This window comes from Ambystoma mexicanum, chromosome 1p (assembly GCF_040938575.1).
Source record: "Ambystoma mexicanum isolate Mex_15411 chromosome 1p, UKY_AmexF1_1, whole genome shotgun sequence".
Taxonomy (NCBI): domain Eukaryota; kingdom Metazoa; phylum Chordata; class Amphibia; order Caudata; family Ambystomatidae; genus Ambystoma; species Ambystoma mexicanum.
The window spans coordinates 170,384,212-170,401,701 of record NC_090921.1 but is presented as its reverse complement, the minus strand read 5'-3'; the positions used below and the strand labels follow the sequence as shown (position 1 = coordinate 170,401,701).

The 17,490-nt window shown below is 44.2% G+C and overlaps 1 protein-coding gene across 1 annotated transcript in view; it reads right to left on the bottom strand.

Moving 5' to 3' along the window:
- The window catches only part of SLC12A9 (solute carrier family 12 member 9), a 681,455-nt gene that overhangs the window by 224,478 nt on the left and 439,487 nt on the right, over positions 1-17,490 (bottom strand). The window contains exons 9-10 of the mRNA XM_069646063.1: positions 2,096-2,178; positions 1,646-1,770 (exon numbers count right to left, since the gene is read on the bottom strand). Coding sequence (XP_069502164.1) covers positions 1,646-1,770; positions 2,096-2,178 — 208 coding nt within the window. The remainder of the gene's footprint in view (positions 1-1,645; positions 1,771-2,095; positions 2,179-17,490) is intronic.

The window sequence follows — 17,490 nt, the reverse complement described above, 5'->3', positions numbered from 1 at the left end:
GGGAACAGATATCTAACTGTTTTAAAAATCTGCAACAAGTCAACATATAGAACATTAAGCAGAAACAACAAGTAAACACTCAAAGGAAACAAAGAAATAGTTTGTAGCATATCAAAGAAAGTTTTTTTTAATCCAACAAGGATTTTTTTCCCCCAGACCCAATGATTTGAAAAACAAACACAGAAACTGAGCAAAATGCACAGTGCACTGGTTTGTAAACTAAATAGGAGTCAGAAAAAAGCTAAAATGTCTATTATACAATGTAATAAGTGTTTATAAAATACAAACACTAACATGCTCTTTTCTTTTATCACACAAATTGAAAAAGAATATTTCCTCCAAGTGCTAAAGTCATGTAAAAATATATTGAATCTCAACAAATGAAACAGTAAGTATAATTTCACACATTTCATACATATTCGAATCTATATGTGTGATCTTTGGCTGTAATATGGTGCAGTGGCCAGGGCCTAGAGTCTTGTACGTATAACCTACGGCCGAACAACCGACGGACGTGCAACCAAGACTGTAGGTCCTACCCACAACCACCGCAGCATGTCAAACCCATGGTGGCTTATAACTTCACTGCTTATAACTTTGGTCTTGCGTGCCTACGGCCTACTGCCATGCACCAAAGACTCTAGGTCTGGCCACAACCACCGCAGCATATCACACCCATGGCGACTTATAAGTCAGGACCACACCCATAGAAACAAAAATGTTAACTGCAGCATGTACTGTAATGTTCGCTAACACCACGCGTGTCCTTAGAACAGTTTCAGCTTGCCTGCGCACAGTACGGACGTAAATACTATCCTTAGGAGACCCCTCATTTTCAGTAATTACAAACATCCCGGACAGCGCGAGCACAGCAAATACATCATTAGCACCGACTGCCTAAACAAATTCAGTATTTCACCCATCTCTTACTCTCTAAACCTCCCCAAGCACTCTAACACACCAAAACACTCCCCAAAACAGCATTTTGCCTCTGTTCGCCGCACCGCTGTTGGCGGATCAAAGATGTCGGGCGCATCCAAACAATATGACGCACATCACGCCTCACTCCAGCCAATCGGAGAACACGTCGCGTGTCCGCGTTCATGACGCGGGCCCCTTAGCCAATCGGTATCTTGTCCGCGGAGCGAACAGGGAAGTGTGACCGCGGAGCGGACATAGATATCACTAATTTTTTGAGACATACTTTTTGGTCGTTTTAAAGAAAACTACTGGACGGATTGGAAACAAACTTACAAAAACATGCTTTCGGGACCAAGGTCGTCGTCCTGCCGCAAATTTGGTGAAAATCCGTCCAGCGGTTTGGCCCATTCACTCTATGGGAAAAAAAGACGTTTTGGGACCCCCCCTATAAATTTTCCCCCCGGTCCAAACATCACCAACGTTTGCATAAAGATCCAAAGTGGCCCATATACATTTTTTGCAAAATTGGGTGAGGATTCGTTCACAGGCAGCAAAGTTATATGCCGCCCAAAAGTGCTCTTCCTATGGAAACAGCAACTTAACCATACCTACACAGTTGTGGCTGTGTAATATATATATACATATATATATACACATACATACACAGCAGCAAAGACCACAGTAAGAGAAACCCAGATGGTGAACAGAACACATGCACACTCACCGGAAGTTGGGGGCCGATGCCCACTCTAAAGCCAAGCAAGCAAGGTCTACAGCTGCGTAAGCCATCAGGTAGAACACAGTCACAATTCCAGCAATGGTGTTTAGTTTCCCTGCAAGCAAGACAAGCTGCAAACAAAGGAGGCATCAAAGTTACTCAGACTTTGAGGGACCTTCGCACCACAATGCAAAGTACTTAATGGTGTTGTCCTTTTTGGTCAAGGAAATCAACATCACCTGAATACGGTCAATATTTTGGAACATCAATCAGTTACAAAGCACAGCTGGTCATGAAAATGAATGAAATGCCTAGATGACCATGTTGAAATGAAACGCTCTGCGGGCATACTGAGCAAGAAGACCTAATTTACCACATTAAAGCAGTCATGCATGGACAATTATTTGTAGCTTTCAGATGAAATAATTCTTCAGTCCTCTACACCACTCCACTTACCTGCACTAGCCCCCATGTGTAGACTACAGCCATCCACGGATTCCCACCTTTTGAGGTGATCTTTGCTGGTGCCAAGACAATACCTATGGAAGAAAAACAGATTTCTCAGAGCAGGCATCAAGCTCCTCTTTCTGGATGGCCTACAAAGTAATTTATAACTCCCACTGCCTACCCCCACCACATTCCTAGAGCAAGGACATCTTATTTACAAGATAAAGTCTTGGATTCTGCATCACATTTTCCAATGCTCTTTCTGACCTTGTAGTGAAATGTGCATTGTTCACCTGTGTTTGGCAATGCAGAAAGGAGGAGGATTTTTTTTTTTTATCAAACTGCAGTTTATTTCTACCCCCAAAAATAAAAACCAAGTAAGCAATCTTTAAAGAATTAGTCTTTTGGAAGATTTGCATTTGTAGTTATTGGAAGAAGAGGATGAGAACCTCTGTTAGGGAGATGTATCATTTGTATGCTATGCTTCATCCCCTCTCCTAGCAAGACCACCAGCACTTTTTGCTTGACGTCTGTGCCTTTTTCTTTCAATCCTGAATGAGCAGAGCATTTTGCCACTCATTCATTCTTGTGGGCTCTGTCTTTTGGAACTATTCTTTGTACTCTACCTGTACTATGGAGTCTGTCTGCTCCATAACTCTTAAATGGCATCTGTATTTACTACTGCAGCACAAAGCTCCTTATGGGCAGTGTTATTGGGGACCCTACGGTCCTCCTTTAAGATCATTCTTACTATTCCCAAGTAACTACAGTCCTCAGGGATAGAGTGATACTTAGTATCTCTGCCAAAACCTTATAGACAGAGATTGGCACACACCATCTTCAGTGGATTCCCAAAGGGATACCCAGCATCCCCCCTTCTCTCTGCTCCTGTGACCTTTTAGTCACATAGGCCAGCATCTAGTTATGGATGGTGGCAGTGGACGTGCTCAACCAACTTTTGTGTATTTATTAGTACGGCAGGCTATGTCCATAGCCTCGGTAGTGCAGAATAAGGTCCCCAAGTACCAACTTGGGACCCTTCTTCTTTCACCATTACTGTCATGGTTGTTCTTTATCAGCCCTTCTTCTACCACTCTGGAAGGGGGAGGCCTGTGTTTGTGTTTTGCCTTTGGCGGGACCCCTTGGGCATCTGTGTCAGTGTCTGAGCAGGAAGGAAGTAGGGGAGGAGTTGCCACCCGCCTGTTCTTTGTCTACCAGAGTGCCTGAATAGGTCCAGCTCCCACACGGGACAGCCAAAGGCCCCTTTCTGTAAAATGTTGAGAGAAATTGGAACTGTATAAAAGGTTAGGCTTCTGGAGTGAAAGCAAGTCGACCACTCAAAGCTGAAATATCCGAAGAAGACGACCTGCAGACCCCTTTGCAACACTGTGAAGCAATCACTGTTGTCCTGACCCCTTTTTCTGTGAGAGAGAGGAGCTCCGAAGAGGATGACTCCTTCCCTTTGGCTGGTGGGAACAACCAGTCCCAAGACAAACTTTGAAATAAGCCATCTCGCGTGGTCTTAGAAGTTTCCAGAGCTGCAAAACCCCAATATCAGGAGACCTGCTGCCCATTTTGAGTGCATAATCGCGGAAAAGCCGAATTAGTCCAAATCATTGCTGTAACCTTAAGGACACTCCTGAGATCCGATCCTACTCGCCCTGACGCCCTCATCAGAGAGCGTGGGACAGCAGGAAGCAAAGAAGATTGGCCAAACGATCTGTGTCCTTTGTTGGTGCTGCAGAAAATGCGCCGTTAGGGAGATTTCTGATAAATGTGCCAATTCCTCACACTTTAGAGCCCTCCAGCTCTTTTGCTAAACTTTGAACTTTCCAAATCAATGTGTTTTACTCTTGTGTTTTCTTTGGTTATAGAGTTTTATACAACTCCATAGGCATCATCTTTGCACTGAGGGTGCTGTGTGATACAAATGAAGTGACCCAGGGAAGCCTTTTAGGCTACCCCAAGGTGTACATACCTTCTCTGGGATAAACTTCTGTTTCCCAGAGAATGTAAAGTGAAATTGACTTTACTAGTCTTTTCAAATTCCTAGACCCAGCACACCCTATCTTACAATAGAGTGCTGGAGGGGTTTCCTAGTATCCCATATGTCTAGAAACTCATGTAGCAGTCAAATGCAAGTCTTTCCTCTCAAAATGGCTGGTGGCAGTGGTTTTACAACAAACTACCATGATTTTTCCCCCGACCACGAAAACCGGAAGCGTTAAATCGCGGGAGCCATGTTTTTCAAGATGGCGTCTGAGCTCCCTTTGTTTAAACAGGACCCGGTCTTTTTTCGACATTTCTTTTTGGAAAGGTCCTTCTAGATCTTGTCTTTGCGTGCCAAACCAGGTTTGGCCCCTTTGTTACATCGCCTTTGGTGGGCTTCAGGACTGAAGACCGCCTCTGGCACCCGAGTGTCTGGGGTGGGCAGGAAGTGAGGGAGGGGCCCGAAACTCCCTGTGCTTAGTCTCCTAGGAGACCCAAATGCACTCTGGCGTGATTGGCTGGCTGGCTGCCCGGCAAGGACAGTCACCCTGCTGGGTGAGTGGCAGCTAGGCTGCAACAAATGGGAGAGAACTGAATAAAAGGCGAGTCTCTTGGCTTGGAAGGCAGAGTCGACCACTGGAACGAACGAACCAAAGACGAGCTTGAATAGGACGGCTGCTGCAACTCCTGAACCGTTGGTTTGCCCGGTGAAGCCCTGCTGCAGGTCAGAATCGCCAAGTTCATCTCGACAGAGAAGCCCTGCAAGGACGGCTTCTCCCCTAGAGTTGGTGGGACCAATCAACTCAACACTAAGCCACCTGGATACCATTCTCTGAGCTGGTTGTATTTTCTGCAGGAAACCAAATAACCAGGGAGAGGGAAACCAGTTTGTGTGCTTGACTACAGCTACCGGAATTGAAGATTTGCCAGTTTCCAGCTTTCGACCAGTCCCAGTGCAGGAGTTCCCTGACGTCCTCCCTCTTGTCCCCACGACTGAGGCTCAGGAACAGCAAGATCTGCAGGAACTGCCAGGAACAGAAGTCTTCAGCTGCATCATTTTCTTCATTGCAAGGTACTGTGAAAACCCGACCGAGAGAACTTACCTCTCACTGCGAAAGTGGTTGCAACTTTTGTAACTTGCATGCCTGGTCAGCTTGTGATCCAACATATGAATCTTTCTTTTGCAGACTACTTCTGAGAACTTTGGCAAATACTTTTGCGTTTAACTACCAGAACTGTTTTATCCTATAAAACACTTTAGCGTATTTACTTTGGACTACCCTATTGCATTGAATTGGCTCCTCTGGTGAACATAAACAATTTGCACTGTCTAAGAGTAGCTGTAATATTCTTTTTATTAACCTATGCCTTTTAGCTCCTACTTCAAAGTACTTTGAATGCCATTTTGCTCCTCCTTCAAAGTAGTTTAAATGCCTCAGACCCGTACATTGTGAAGTACTGAAGTATATTTTTGTTTGATATAGATTGCCTTCTTTTAATGAATGTTTTATAACGGACTGTGAAATAAATTAATAAGTGTTTTGAGTGTAAGAGTATTTGAATACTTTTGATTGTAGACCTCTGTGTAACATCATTACAGCTCACATTCCCCTCTTGAGATGAGCCTGGCTGCTCAGCAACGCTACCAAAACTGTGTAGTACAGACTTGTACCAAAGGTTGGTTTTGCTTACACCTGCAGTCCTAGTTGTGTGTAGAGGTCCCAAAGGGTACTGCATAGGGTACTGCATACAAACTTTGCCTAACAGCGCCAAAACCAGAGGTCGGGTCCTGAGCTGCAACATCACGGAGCATCCAGCACAAACATTTTCTTCTAACCTAAGGTACTGTGGAGACAAAAGGTATTGCTTACCTGATCCCTAAAAGCCGCTCCAGTGCGTTGGAGTGCACGTATGTGTGTCCAGGGCAACCTCCTCTTACCTCAGACCCAAGCCGCTGCTTGTGTCCCCTCCTCGTGTACGTTTTAAGGTCTACCTTGTTAGTTAATTTGATGCTTCAACAACACTAGAGACTGGAAGAAATTCACAGGAACTCTTCATCATTCGCTGCTTGTCAAGACATCAAGCCTTCTCCAAAATGCCTTTAGCTAGGATTGCGTTTTGGGACGTAAAAGACTTACTTTGCAAGGAAACGGTCTCTAGAACCTTGAACTAAGCTCATGTTACAATAACTAACCATTTTCCTCCCGTTAAGTGACTTTGCTATATGTGTTTACAGAGTAAATGCATTATCGTATAAACCATTGAAAACCGCATGAGTGCGCAATAACCGATAATAAGATAACATTGTCTTTTCCCTTTCTAATGTTGCTCAAATCTAACCGCAAACAAACACAAAAGTGAAAGTGCCCTTTGAAGTGTATGAACAAGTACTCCTAAGTGTTCTAGTATAAACGTCTGAAGTAATGAAAGTGATTCTGGTGTAAATATAATAAATGTATACTTTTATATAACTTATAAGTGTAAGTGCTTTTTTGCGCCTGTCTAACTAGATTCAGTGTACTTACCTACTGCTCACATCTTCCTCCTAAGATAAGCCAGACGGCTTGGACACTCTACCAAGGTCTTGAATTAGTACAGGTTGATACTAAGATTTGGGGATCTACAAACCATTGGGATAGTTTACTAAAGTCCTACTACCAGTCGGACATTTAGAAAACTCCCCTAACAACCTGAAGACCCTTTGGTTCAGATAATCGATTTTTATTTGTTAATCAGTAGGATGTATTCTCCGGTTTTTGCTGCTATACCAGTAAGATCACCCAACGGTTTGAGCCCAGTCAGTGTTTGATGTCGGTCTTGTGTTTGCGCTCTTACGTCTCCGGCTCAGTAGTGCACATTATAAATATAATAAAGTAAAACCTCCACCAAAAAATGCTGAAAACTACAACAAATGGGAACAATCCAGTGTTGGGTACACCCATCAGTGTACCAGTTTACACTACTTATTTTGGTCTGAAGATTGTCAGGTGGCTAGTTTAAAAAAAGAAAAAGAAATAACACTAACTTGTGCATTCCTCTGATAAAGTCTGATGTTTGAGGCTAGAGCATGGTACTGGGCTGGGGAGACCCTTGGTTGCCAACGATTACCAGTCGCTATGTGAATCAGACCCCAGAGGTGGTATATGGTGGATTCCTAGTTGATTACTATCCCCCTGCGCCTAAAGTCTCCTCCCAGATGTCCAGGGAAAGGCAGACACTTCCTGAGCCGATCTTGGAGGTGGTGTACTATGGGAGGATCACCTGGAAGGAGGCAAGGCCCAGAGTGGTGAGATGATCCTGTGGGGTGAGACACAATATTTGTCCTTTAAAAGGGAAAACCTTTTAAAAATTGCTAAAACAGGTAATGGTCTATTGTCATTTTGATATATCTGAACCACATATAAGATCTGTGGTTATGCACACAAATTACCTAAAACATTAACAAACCCTGAGAATAGAAAGACCATTTGAGGCTCCCAAAAGTATAATAGAAGGGAATTTAAAAATGTTGCCTTAAATAAACTGTCTTCCTCTGTAACAACAGATTCTGGATTCTGATGGTTCATCTTTTAATAACTAAGGGAAATAAACCTACCCTTAAAAGTAGGAAGCTAACAAAAAGAACTGATTTGTTGTTGGAAACTATAAATCCCATAATCCTATAAGTACTGGGACGAGGAAGAGGGCTGAAGAGTCATGATGTAGTAGTAGTTAAGCAATTAAGTCAGATGCCCACACCTGAGGGAATTCGAGAGGCTTAAAAGACCCCCTCAGGTGCAGGCAATTAGAAGGAGGCGGAACTGTGGCTGGGGTGTATGCAGCAGTAGCAGAAGGTACAGTATTGGCAATACAGGCATAATTGGGAGAACCAAAGGGACGTGTAGCATGTAGAAGTCTGTGGCGAGGAATTGCCGTGAAGCCGTGAGTCTCAGGAGCGAGAGGTGTTCTGTAATTGTGTGGCCAGACCAGAGACGCTTTCAGTGAGGATGGGTGTGGGTCCCAAGTGAAGCCAGAAGTCGTAGAAGTTGTGCAGCATGCGGAGAAAGGAACACAGAAGCTGGTGAGCTGAACCAGGCATTCCTATTCCTAGCGCGAACACTGCCGGCAACAGTATCCAGCTAAACAAATCACTTGCGCATGATTAGAAGTGATGAAAAGTTAATCATTACGTATTTGACAATGAACACTCGAATTGTAGCACTTGCGTGTGACCAAGCATTCTTCCTTTCACTCATATGGCAAGAAAACGCAGTGAAACTGTATTGTTGAATTAAAAACCTTGCAAAGAACACAAAGAAGTGGTTGTCTGTGACTAATTAAAGGTTCTAAGATGAAGAGTGACCTCTGAATCTGTATTGAAGCAGTCAACAAGAGAAGTCAAGTGTTTAAACATTGTTAATCCAAGCAGGAAAAATCAAGCATTGCCCAAGCCCAGAACAATATAGTTATTTCCAACTGAATAACCTTGAGACCTGGGGAATGGGAGATCACCAAGAGAGACTGAATATCTTTGTTGAGGTTACTATGAATTGCCATATATTTCTTTAGGTATTTGTTGTTTAAGTGTGAGGGCCAGATATCCTGTGTTAGAGTGCTTTCCTTTAGTTTTGATAGGCAGGGAAATCCTCCGTAGAGTAGGGATTTTTAACCTTTATGATTTAATGAAATGGCATATCTTAACAAATCATCCAAAAGTTGTCCGCCTTACATTTCTGACCCTCACAGTGACCCACACTAATATCCAAGATAGACCTTTGCTAATTTTGGGTAAGTTGTCAGTTGAACATCCAGGAGAAAATTGTCTAAAATGTTCAGTGAAGCCCCAAATATTAATGAGAATTTGTGGTTTGCAGAGAAACTCAAGTCGACAAGCATTGCTTTCACTCTACATCGCAGGCCACTACAGGAAGTCTATCCTCTTGTAAGAAAAGTGAAAGTCAGGTGCTGCCGAGTGGTGCACAGTGTGGCTTCCGAATAGCGACCCAAGGTACAATATCCTTAGTTGACCGAGTCAAGCCAGGACCCGCCAGTTAATCGCACATGAATGACAAACATTACTCACCGTCATCTTATTTCTGGTGCTTGTATCTGCTTAGATTCACATGGTGTGCATATAGTCCGACATCTAGGGGTAATCGCACAGTATTGCATCTTTTTTTTGAGGATCGAAAAGGGGCGTCTACATGGGAATGGCCGCCCGTGAATTTTCGTCCTGAAAACACAGCATCAGCAGGCTGGACTCGCTGTGATTGGCACACAGATTTCCCTTACCCAATCACCCTTCGCGGGCAGGCGAACGCCGGCCCACCCACAAAGGCTACCCAACAAGGCAGCCTCCTGTCCCAAGCCTGTCACGAGCCGTACAGTTCCCAGGGCCAAGCTCCATGCCAGATTTGAGCCCACCAGGAACCACTCTTCATCCTTCCTCCGCCTAATCTGCTACCGGGTAAGACCTCCAGCACCATGAACTTTTTGTATTCTCTGACTCTAAACACGGTGCTAGTCCTTTTTAAGCAACACCGTAGCCCTTGCTTATTATGTACACAATACCAAAAAGTGCTCTTAACATCCATTCGTCCCTTAGCCTTTTACTCACTTAGTTCCTGAATATGAGCATACTATTATGATGTTTGCCCTAATACATGTGCTAACACTGTTGTGCAATTAGCCTCACTTGCCTGCAACCTGTGCCCTGCTATATGTGCTACACTGCCAACCGCTGCTATGTTAACATACTGCCACTCCCTCATTAACATAGCCTCACAGGCTGGACCAGAGATGCCACTTCTAGCCTATATATGCCTTGCCATTAACTGTTGAACTTTCGCCTATATGCGCCATTCTTTGACTGTAAACTTAACTTTTATGCGCCTCACCTTAGAAACTGAGTGTAGCCCATTTGTGCTTTGCCTTTGATGATTTTAGCCCATTTATGCTGCACCATTGATAGCTGATTTTAGCCCATTTGTGCTTCGCCATTGACTGTTGATTTTAGCTCATTTGTGCTTCACCACTGATTGATGATTTTATACACATTTGTGCTCTGCCATCGATAGCTTATTTTAGCTAATTTGTGCTTCGCCATTGACTGTTGATTCCAGTCCATTTGTGCTTCGCCATTGATAGCCGATTTTAACCCATTTGTGACCGGCCAAATTTAGCCTTCATGCGCTTTGACACCGTTTTCTGAATTCAGCCCATAGGTACCTTGCCATCCATTGATGGTTGCAGACCATATTTGCTATACCTAATTAACCATCTGGGGCCCTTACCCCTATACCAGTGCTGCTCTAATATTAGAATACAGCTCCCTATACCGATACACCATGAGCATTATGATACTTTGCCTCTGGTCTATCACCCTTCTAGCACTCTCAACCTGCCTAACAGCTGACAATAGCCAACACCACACTCTTAAGAATCGCCAACTTAATCAATCTTCCATAGCTATCGCCTCTTTCATCACCATGGAGGAAGTTAACCCCACCAACATCACCATTAGACCAAGGACTGAAGCGATTAGTGAACGCCCAAGCAACCCTTGCAGCCCACCCTCCAGAAACGCTAGGCTCAAAGCAAGACTCACCAGATTATACAAGCCTTTGACCAGATCTCTCCCGGCCACCAACAAAAGAACTACTACCCATCAAGTCAGCATTACTAATAGCAAAATTAAGAAAGCTCCTACCCCCCACACTAAAACCAGAACCACCACTGCAGCACCTAACAGCCCATGCCACGGACATCTGCAAGATTATACTGTCCAACAAATTGGACTTCCTCGCTGTCACAGAGACCTGGCTGCATGAGGCGGCAGGACCCTTATTATCTCTAGCAATCCCAGACGGCTATACTATTCTGAGACAAGACAGAAATAATATGCAAGGCGGTGGTGTTGCCATCATCGCCAAAATCAGCCTACATATGAGAACCACTGTCATTCCAGATCCCAACTCCTGCAAAGTGTGCGCTATCAAACTCCCACTTCATAACTCGCAGACCTTGACCATCTACCTCATTTAAAGGCCCCCGGGCCCGCTGGGCACATTTGATGACATATCAACTGCCTATTATCTACCAACCTTAAAACCTCCACGCAATTACTTATTCTGGGAGACTTCAACCCAGGCCATAACGACCTCTTAGACAAGCATGCCGCCAATGTGGCTAATACCCTCACGGAATTGGGACTAACCCAAAAAATTGTGGAACCCACCCACAACAGAGGGAGAACCCTCGATTGGCTAGAAGATTATAACTGCTCTGCAGTAATTACTTCCATCTCCCCACTATTATGGACGGACATTAGTTGGTCACTTTTGATTTATCCACCATCAGGCCACTCCTACATGCAGCCAATATTGCCCCCTCATGCCCGACCAGGAACAAAAAGAGTATCACTAAAGACAAAGTGATCCCTGCTATTCTACCCTCCCTGAACCAACTAGATGAACACCTTAACCCAGAGTTACTCAATAAGAGTATAACAAAATCTTACGTTACACACTTGACAACATAGCGCCCCTCAAACTCAGACCTAGTAAACCAAAAAAGCACCTTAATAAATGGTTCAACGCCGAACTAAAATACCTCCGTCAACTCAAAAGAAGTTGCGAATCGTCCTGGAGAATCTCACCTACAGAAGAGCATAAAAATAAACTTACCGAAATCTCCTCACACTATAAAAAAGAAATTGTCCTGGCCAAAAGGAACTCTTATAATAAGCGCATAGTCAAAGCCAACTCAAGTATGAGGGAGCTATTTTCAATTCTAAAAGAACTAGAGTCGCCCACTCCCACTCCAGATATATGCACAAAAGACAAAGCCTGGTGCACGGAGCTACAACCAGCATTGACCAATAAAGTCACAATGCCTCAAAAGAAAATTGCGGCTAAAAAAGCTACCCTCAATCAACCACCAATACTTAACACAAACCCACCCCTGCTGGAACAGAATACAACTAGCCAATTCAGATTTATCAAAAGCTCTATCCTGGAGGTGGAAAAAACGATCCTCTCTCTTAAACCTTCCAATTGTCAAGGTGACCTGTGCCCGGCACAACTCATGAAAGATGCTGCCAGAGAACTTTCGCCCTTCATATCTAAGCTTGTGAATGCCTCATTCACCTAAGGCATTGTGCCATCCAACCTGAAGCAATCGTGGGTACTGCTCCTACTAAAAAAACAATCCCTCGACCCCCTCATCCCCACCAATTACCACCCCATAACAACAGTCCCCTTTCTGCTAAAAATCCTGGACAAGATGGCATACACCCAAACATTTCTAGAACAACATAAGCTCCTAGGAACAAGGCAGTCCGGCTTCCGCCCACAACATGGAACCGAGACTCCGCTCATCGACTTGAAGTCCCAAACTGAAGAGTTAAGAGACAAAGGCCAAACAGCACTCCTACTTTTGGATCTCTCAGCCGCCTTTGACCTTGTATACCATAAAGTCTTCTGCAACCACCTTAACTCTGCAGCCCACTTCTCCAAAGAAGCAATACAATGGGTCGAATCTTAACGACCATGAGGGTGTTCTCTCCCTCTGACGCAGCGGATCCTATCCCGATCCTGTGCGGTGTTCCCCAAGGCTCCTGCATATCTCCGACACTATACAACATATTTACCAAGCCCCTTTTTGATGATCTGGACCTTCTTGGTATCACCTACACTAATTATGCAGATGATACCCAGATCCTCCTTCCACATTCCGGGGATTACAACAAGGATTTGGCCTTGGTAAATAGGGTGTATCTCATCATCCAGGCGTGGATGGCAACCCATGGTCTATGCCTGAATGATGACCAAACAGAGCTAATCATTCTAGGCACGCACTCCACCTTCAAAAAACTAGGCCAGAAATATCATGCCTTCGAGATCGATGGAAACACTATCAATGTTGCCAAGGAAGTGAAGACTCTTGGCTTCTACCTAGATGCTGCCCTCTCCTTCAACAAACAGGTGAACTCTCTGGCCTCAGCTACAGCTTACACATGTAAGCTTTTCAGAGCTGGCAAACACTTAATCTCTGATGAGAACTGCTTGATCGTAGCGAGAGCCCTAATTTTATCCAGACTCGATTATTGTAATGCCCTATATATTGGGGCTAACAAATTCATCCCACATAGAATACAAATTCTACAAAATAATGCCTTGAGAGCAGCTCTTGGCATCCCTAAATGAACCCACATCTCTAAGACAAGGCGGAATAACTGGCTGTCGACCCAAGACAAAATCTTACTGAAAGTTGCCTCCCTCACTCGCAAAGCCCTGAGCAATGCGGTGCCACCCTATCTCTCTGATAGATTATAGAAAGATCATCCAGACCCTCCAGAAGCTCCTATGCCAACACCCTTATCATTCCGAGATTTAAACTGACTAAGGCTGGAGGTGCTAGCTAGTATGGAATTCACTGCCCCAAACTATACGTGCGGAGAAATCCTACCTTAAATTCAGAGCCTATTACATCAATCACTTGAAGCAATCGATCAACTAACCAGCACCGCTGCCATGCTCTTGCCTTCATTACAGATACAGATTGTATACTGTAAATTGCTCTGTACTCATGATGTTATACCACCGACAAGCATTATATAAATATCATTTCCTGTATAACTTATTGTATAATACTGTATAAATACCTGTATATAATGTACTGCATTGCTGCCGATCTCTTATATAGTATTATCACCATGTATGGTTTAACTTCTAACTATTGTAACCCTTGTAAATTTCGCATACCCTGTACTGCTGCGCCCTCTTAGCCTTGGGTCTGGTGCGGATTCTAAATGAATAAAACCGGTTGTTTTTGTTCTGCCATGAGGGAGCTTGATAGAATGCGTGAGTGAGTACAGAAGAAAAGATGGTGTAAAATGTCTATGTTCCTTCAACTCCAAGAGGGGAGGTAGGGTGGGTGCATGTGAATCTAAGCAGATGCAAGCACCAGAAATACAATTACAGTAAGTAATGTAGGTCTTCTGATGCTGCTTAGAATCACAAGGTGTGCATAGACGAACAAGCAGAACCAGGAGATGGTGGTGGGATGTGTGAAGCAACAGTAGCAAAGAGATGTCTTCGCACTGCCTGCTCCACCTGAGAATCAGTCTTAGAATGTGTGTCCAAGCAGTAATGTTGAGTGAAAGTGTGAACAGAACTGCAGGTAGCTGCTTTGCAAATAGAATCAAGAGGAACATTTGCAATAAAGGCTATAGTAGCCCCTGTGCCTGTAGTAGAATGTGTTCTAAGCATAAAGGGTAAATCTCTCAGAGAGTTACATAGTTGGATTCATTTAACAATCCATCTAGAGATTGTCAACTTAGAGATAGGGTCCCCTTCTCTACCAGCGGCAAAAGAGACAAAGACTTGGACTGCCTTTCTTAGTGGGTTTGTTTTATCAAGGAAATGCACTACAGTCGCCTAACATTTAGTGCATGGAGGCTTCCTTCAGCTTAATGAGATTCTGAAAGAAAGTTGAAATTTTATGGATTGGTTCAGGTGGAATTCATTGAGGTGAAACGCATGGTGTGTGTGCAGTACCACTTTGTCTTCATGAATGTGAACAAATGGGTCTTAAACAGAGAGCCTGGAGTTCACCAACTCACCCGATAGAGGTAATAGCCACCAGAAAACTAGCCTTCTGCATTGGGTTAAATAGAGGTCCCATTAGTCTTGTTAGAACAACATTCAAGTCCCATCAGGGAGTTGGGTTTGAAATAGGATAGTGAAGTCTTTTTACCCTTTCCATGAAGCCTTAATTACCAGAATTTTCCACCAGGAAAGCTTGCTCTGATATGTGGTGAATACAGAGAGGACAGCAAGGGGCACCTTTAGTGAGTTGACAACAAGCCCTGAATCTAAGAGGTGTGTTATATAAAGGACTATATCTTTAGGTGAACAGTCCATAGGGTTTGGTTTGTTTTATTCACTTTTTGTGCACGCCAGACCCAGGGGTAGCAGGGCGCAGTGGCAAGGAAATGCGAAACTTACAAGGTTACATCATGGCAAAATGTACATTAGAAATTAAATTAGGGTCACACAATAATTATGTTCTTAGTATTGTACCAGATGACAAAACATTTCCATTTATTGGAGTAACTATGTCTGGAGTTAGGTTTCTGTGCTTCTCTATGTCCATACATCATTGAGGTAGTTGGAGGTGCCCACACTCTAGGACTTCAGGACCAAAGTTGCTAACTTGAGCATTTGAGGGCACAGGTGTAGTGTTTTCCCTTGGTCTTGTGACAGCATATTGTATGGGTGCGGCAGTTTCCTGGTTGGGGAAGAGTGAAATTCTCAAGAGATAAGAGAACCTTGGCTGTCGAGCCCACATTGGTGCACCAGGATCAGTGTGACCGCTCCTGGTGCATCTTGCAAACTATTCTGTTGATTAGGGGAACTGGGAGAAAAGCTTAGGCAAACCTCCCTGACCAGGTTATCCAGAGACCTTACCCTTTGGACTTTCTCTGTGGGAAACTGGAGATGTAATCTGGGCATTATACTTTCTCCGGTGTTGCAAAAAGTTTGATGTTTGGATGACCCCATTCTGCAAAGGCGGTGTGTAAGATGTGTTCTTGCTAGCACCACTTGTGTTGTAGCTGCACGTCTCTGCCGAGTACGTCTGCCAGAAGATTGTGTTCCCATAGAACAGGTGGAACATGTCTTGTTTGAGTGCCCATTTCCAAATGTTTTCCGACAGTTTGGACAGCACTGGAGAGTGAGTGCCACCTTGTTTGTTCAGGTAATATTATGGCCGTAGTGCTGTCTGTAAGGACCAGAACAGCCTTCCCTTGTAGTTGTGTTTGAAAGGTTTTTAGGGCTTTGAACACAGCAAGTAGTTCCAACAGATTGATATGTTTGGTTGCTACTGATTGTGTCAACATGCCGTGCGACGTCTGTTTTAGGAGGTGTGCTCCCCATCCGGACAGTTATGCCCCTGTCGTGAGAGTGGCTTCTATTGTGGGGGTGGTGAAGGATTTCCCCTTCAGGAGATTCTCCTTCGACCAAAATTGCAGAAACTGAACGAGGGCTGTCAAGACAACCACTGGATTATCCCACTGACCACTTGCCTGGCACCATTGACTCTAGAGCCACTCCTGCATAGGATACATGAGCAGACGGGCATGTGGAACTATGAGATGCAGGATGCCATCATCCCCAATGGCTTCCCGTATGGCTACCTGATGATTGGCTGCATACTAAAGGGATCTGGAGCAAGCATGTCTTGAACCCTCTAGTCAGAGGGCTTCTAGAAACGGCTTGATTTGACTGGTGACCAGACTTTTCTTTCTTGTTGATTGAGAACCCCAGGTTGAAAAGAAGACCTACAGTCTTTTGGGTGTTCTCTAGACACGCCTGGTCCGAGTCTCCAGTTACGAGCCAGTCGTCGAGACAAGAGTACACTGGATTGGACTGCCTGCACAGGTGAGCTGCCGCCACTGCTAGTACCTTTGTAAACACACTCAGGGCTGAACCCAACGCTGAAGGGGAGTACTTGGAACTGACAGGAATGTTCTCTACCTTGAACCTGGGGTGCTACAGACATTTCACCAAGCAGAGAGTGGGGGGAGGGATGTCATTTAAAAAAAAACTCTTTTTTGGGTAATGCAAGCTCCTGGGCTGTGGCCAGCACCATGTGGCTCTTTACTTCTGGAGTGGCTGGCTTTCTTGTTCAGGCCCCTTTAAAAAAAAAAAGAAGAAAAATAAGAACAGGAGTGCCACAACTCTAAAACTTTCAGCACTGACCCTAAATAAGAAAGAATAGGAATACCAAACAATGCGTCTTTCTGGAATTCTATACAATAATTGCTAGACTCAAAGGTTTATTTCAGTCACACTTCGGGGGGCGAGTCACTGATTTAGTCTGTTCTTAAATGCCTCAACTCAGTCTTTCATCCTTCAGAAGTCGATAAATGAGTACCAACACAGGTTGGGTGATATTGGGTGTAAATGTTTTCTATATAAAGCGCTTAAGCGTAAGTGCTATATAATAACATATCATTATCATTTGGCCATGGACGTCTCCTTGCATTCACAGTAATTTAGTAATATGGGCCTACATACACTGACCTTAACGATACATACGGCAATCCATTCTTGTATGAAATGTACATCACATTATAGTGATATCGTAACCATATTTTCCGTAGTGTCCAATGCTATGTGATGCCACTTCCTGTTTTTGTCAACGGGTGAAAGGTCGTGTTCCATCGTTTGCCGCGATATCACTTCGTGTGATGTCACTTCCACTACCCCAAGCATTTTGGTGAAATGACGACCCTGGTGGGGGGCAGATCTCTCTCTTCGGCAGGAGCCTCTCTCTGGAACGGCCTCCCTGCCCCTCTCTGACTGGAGCCGAATCTCAAGTTCCAGAAGCTTCTCAAGACTTTTCTTTTCTCCTCCTCCTTCCCTCTTCCC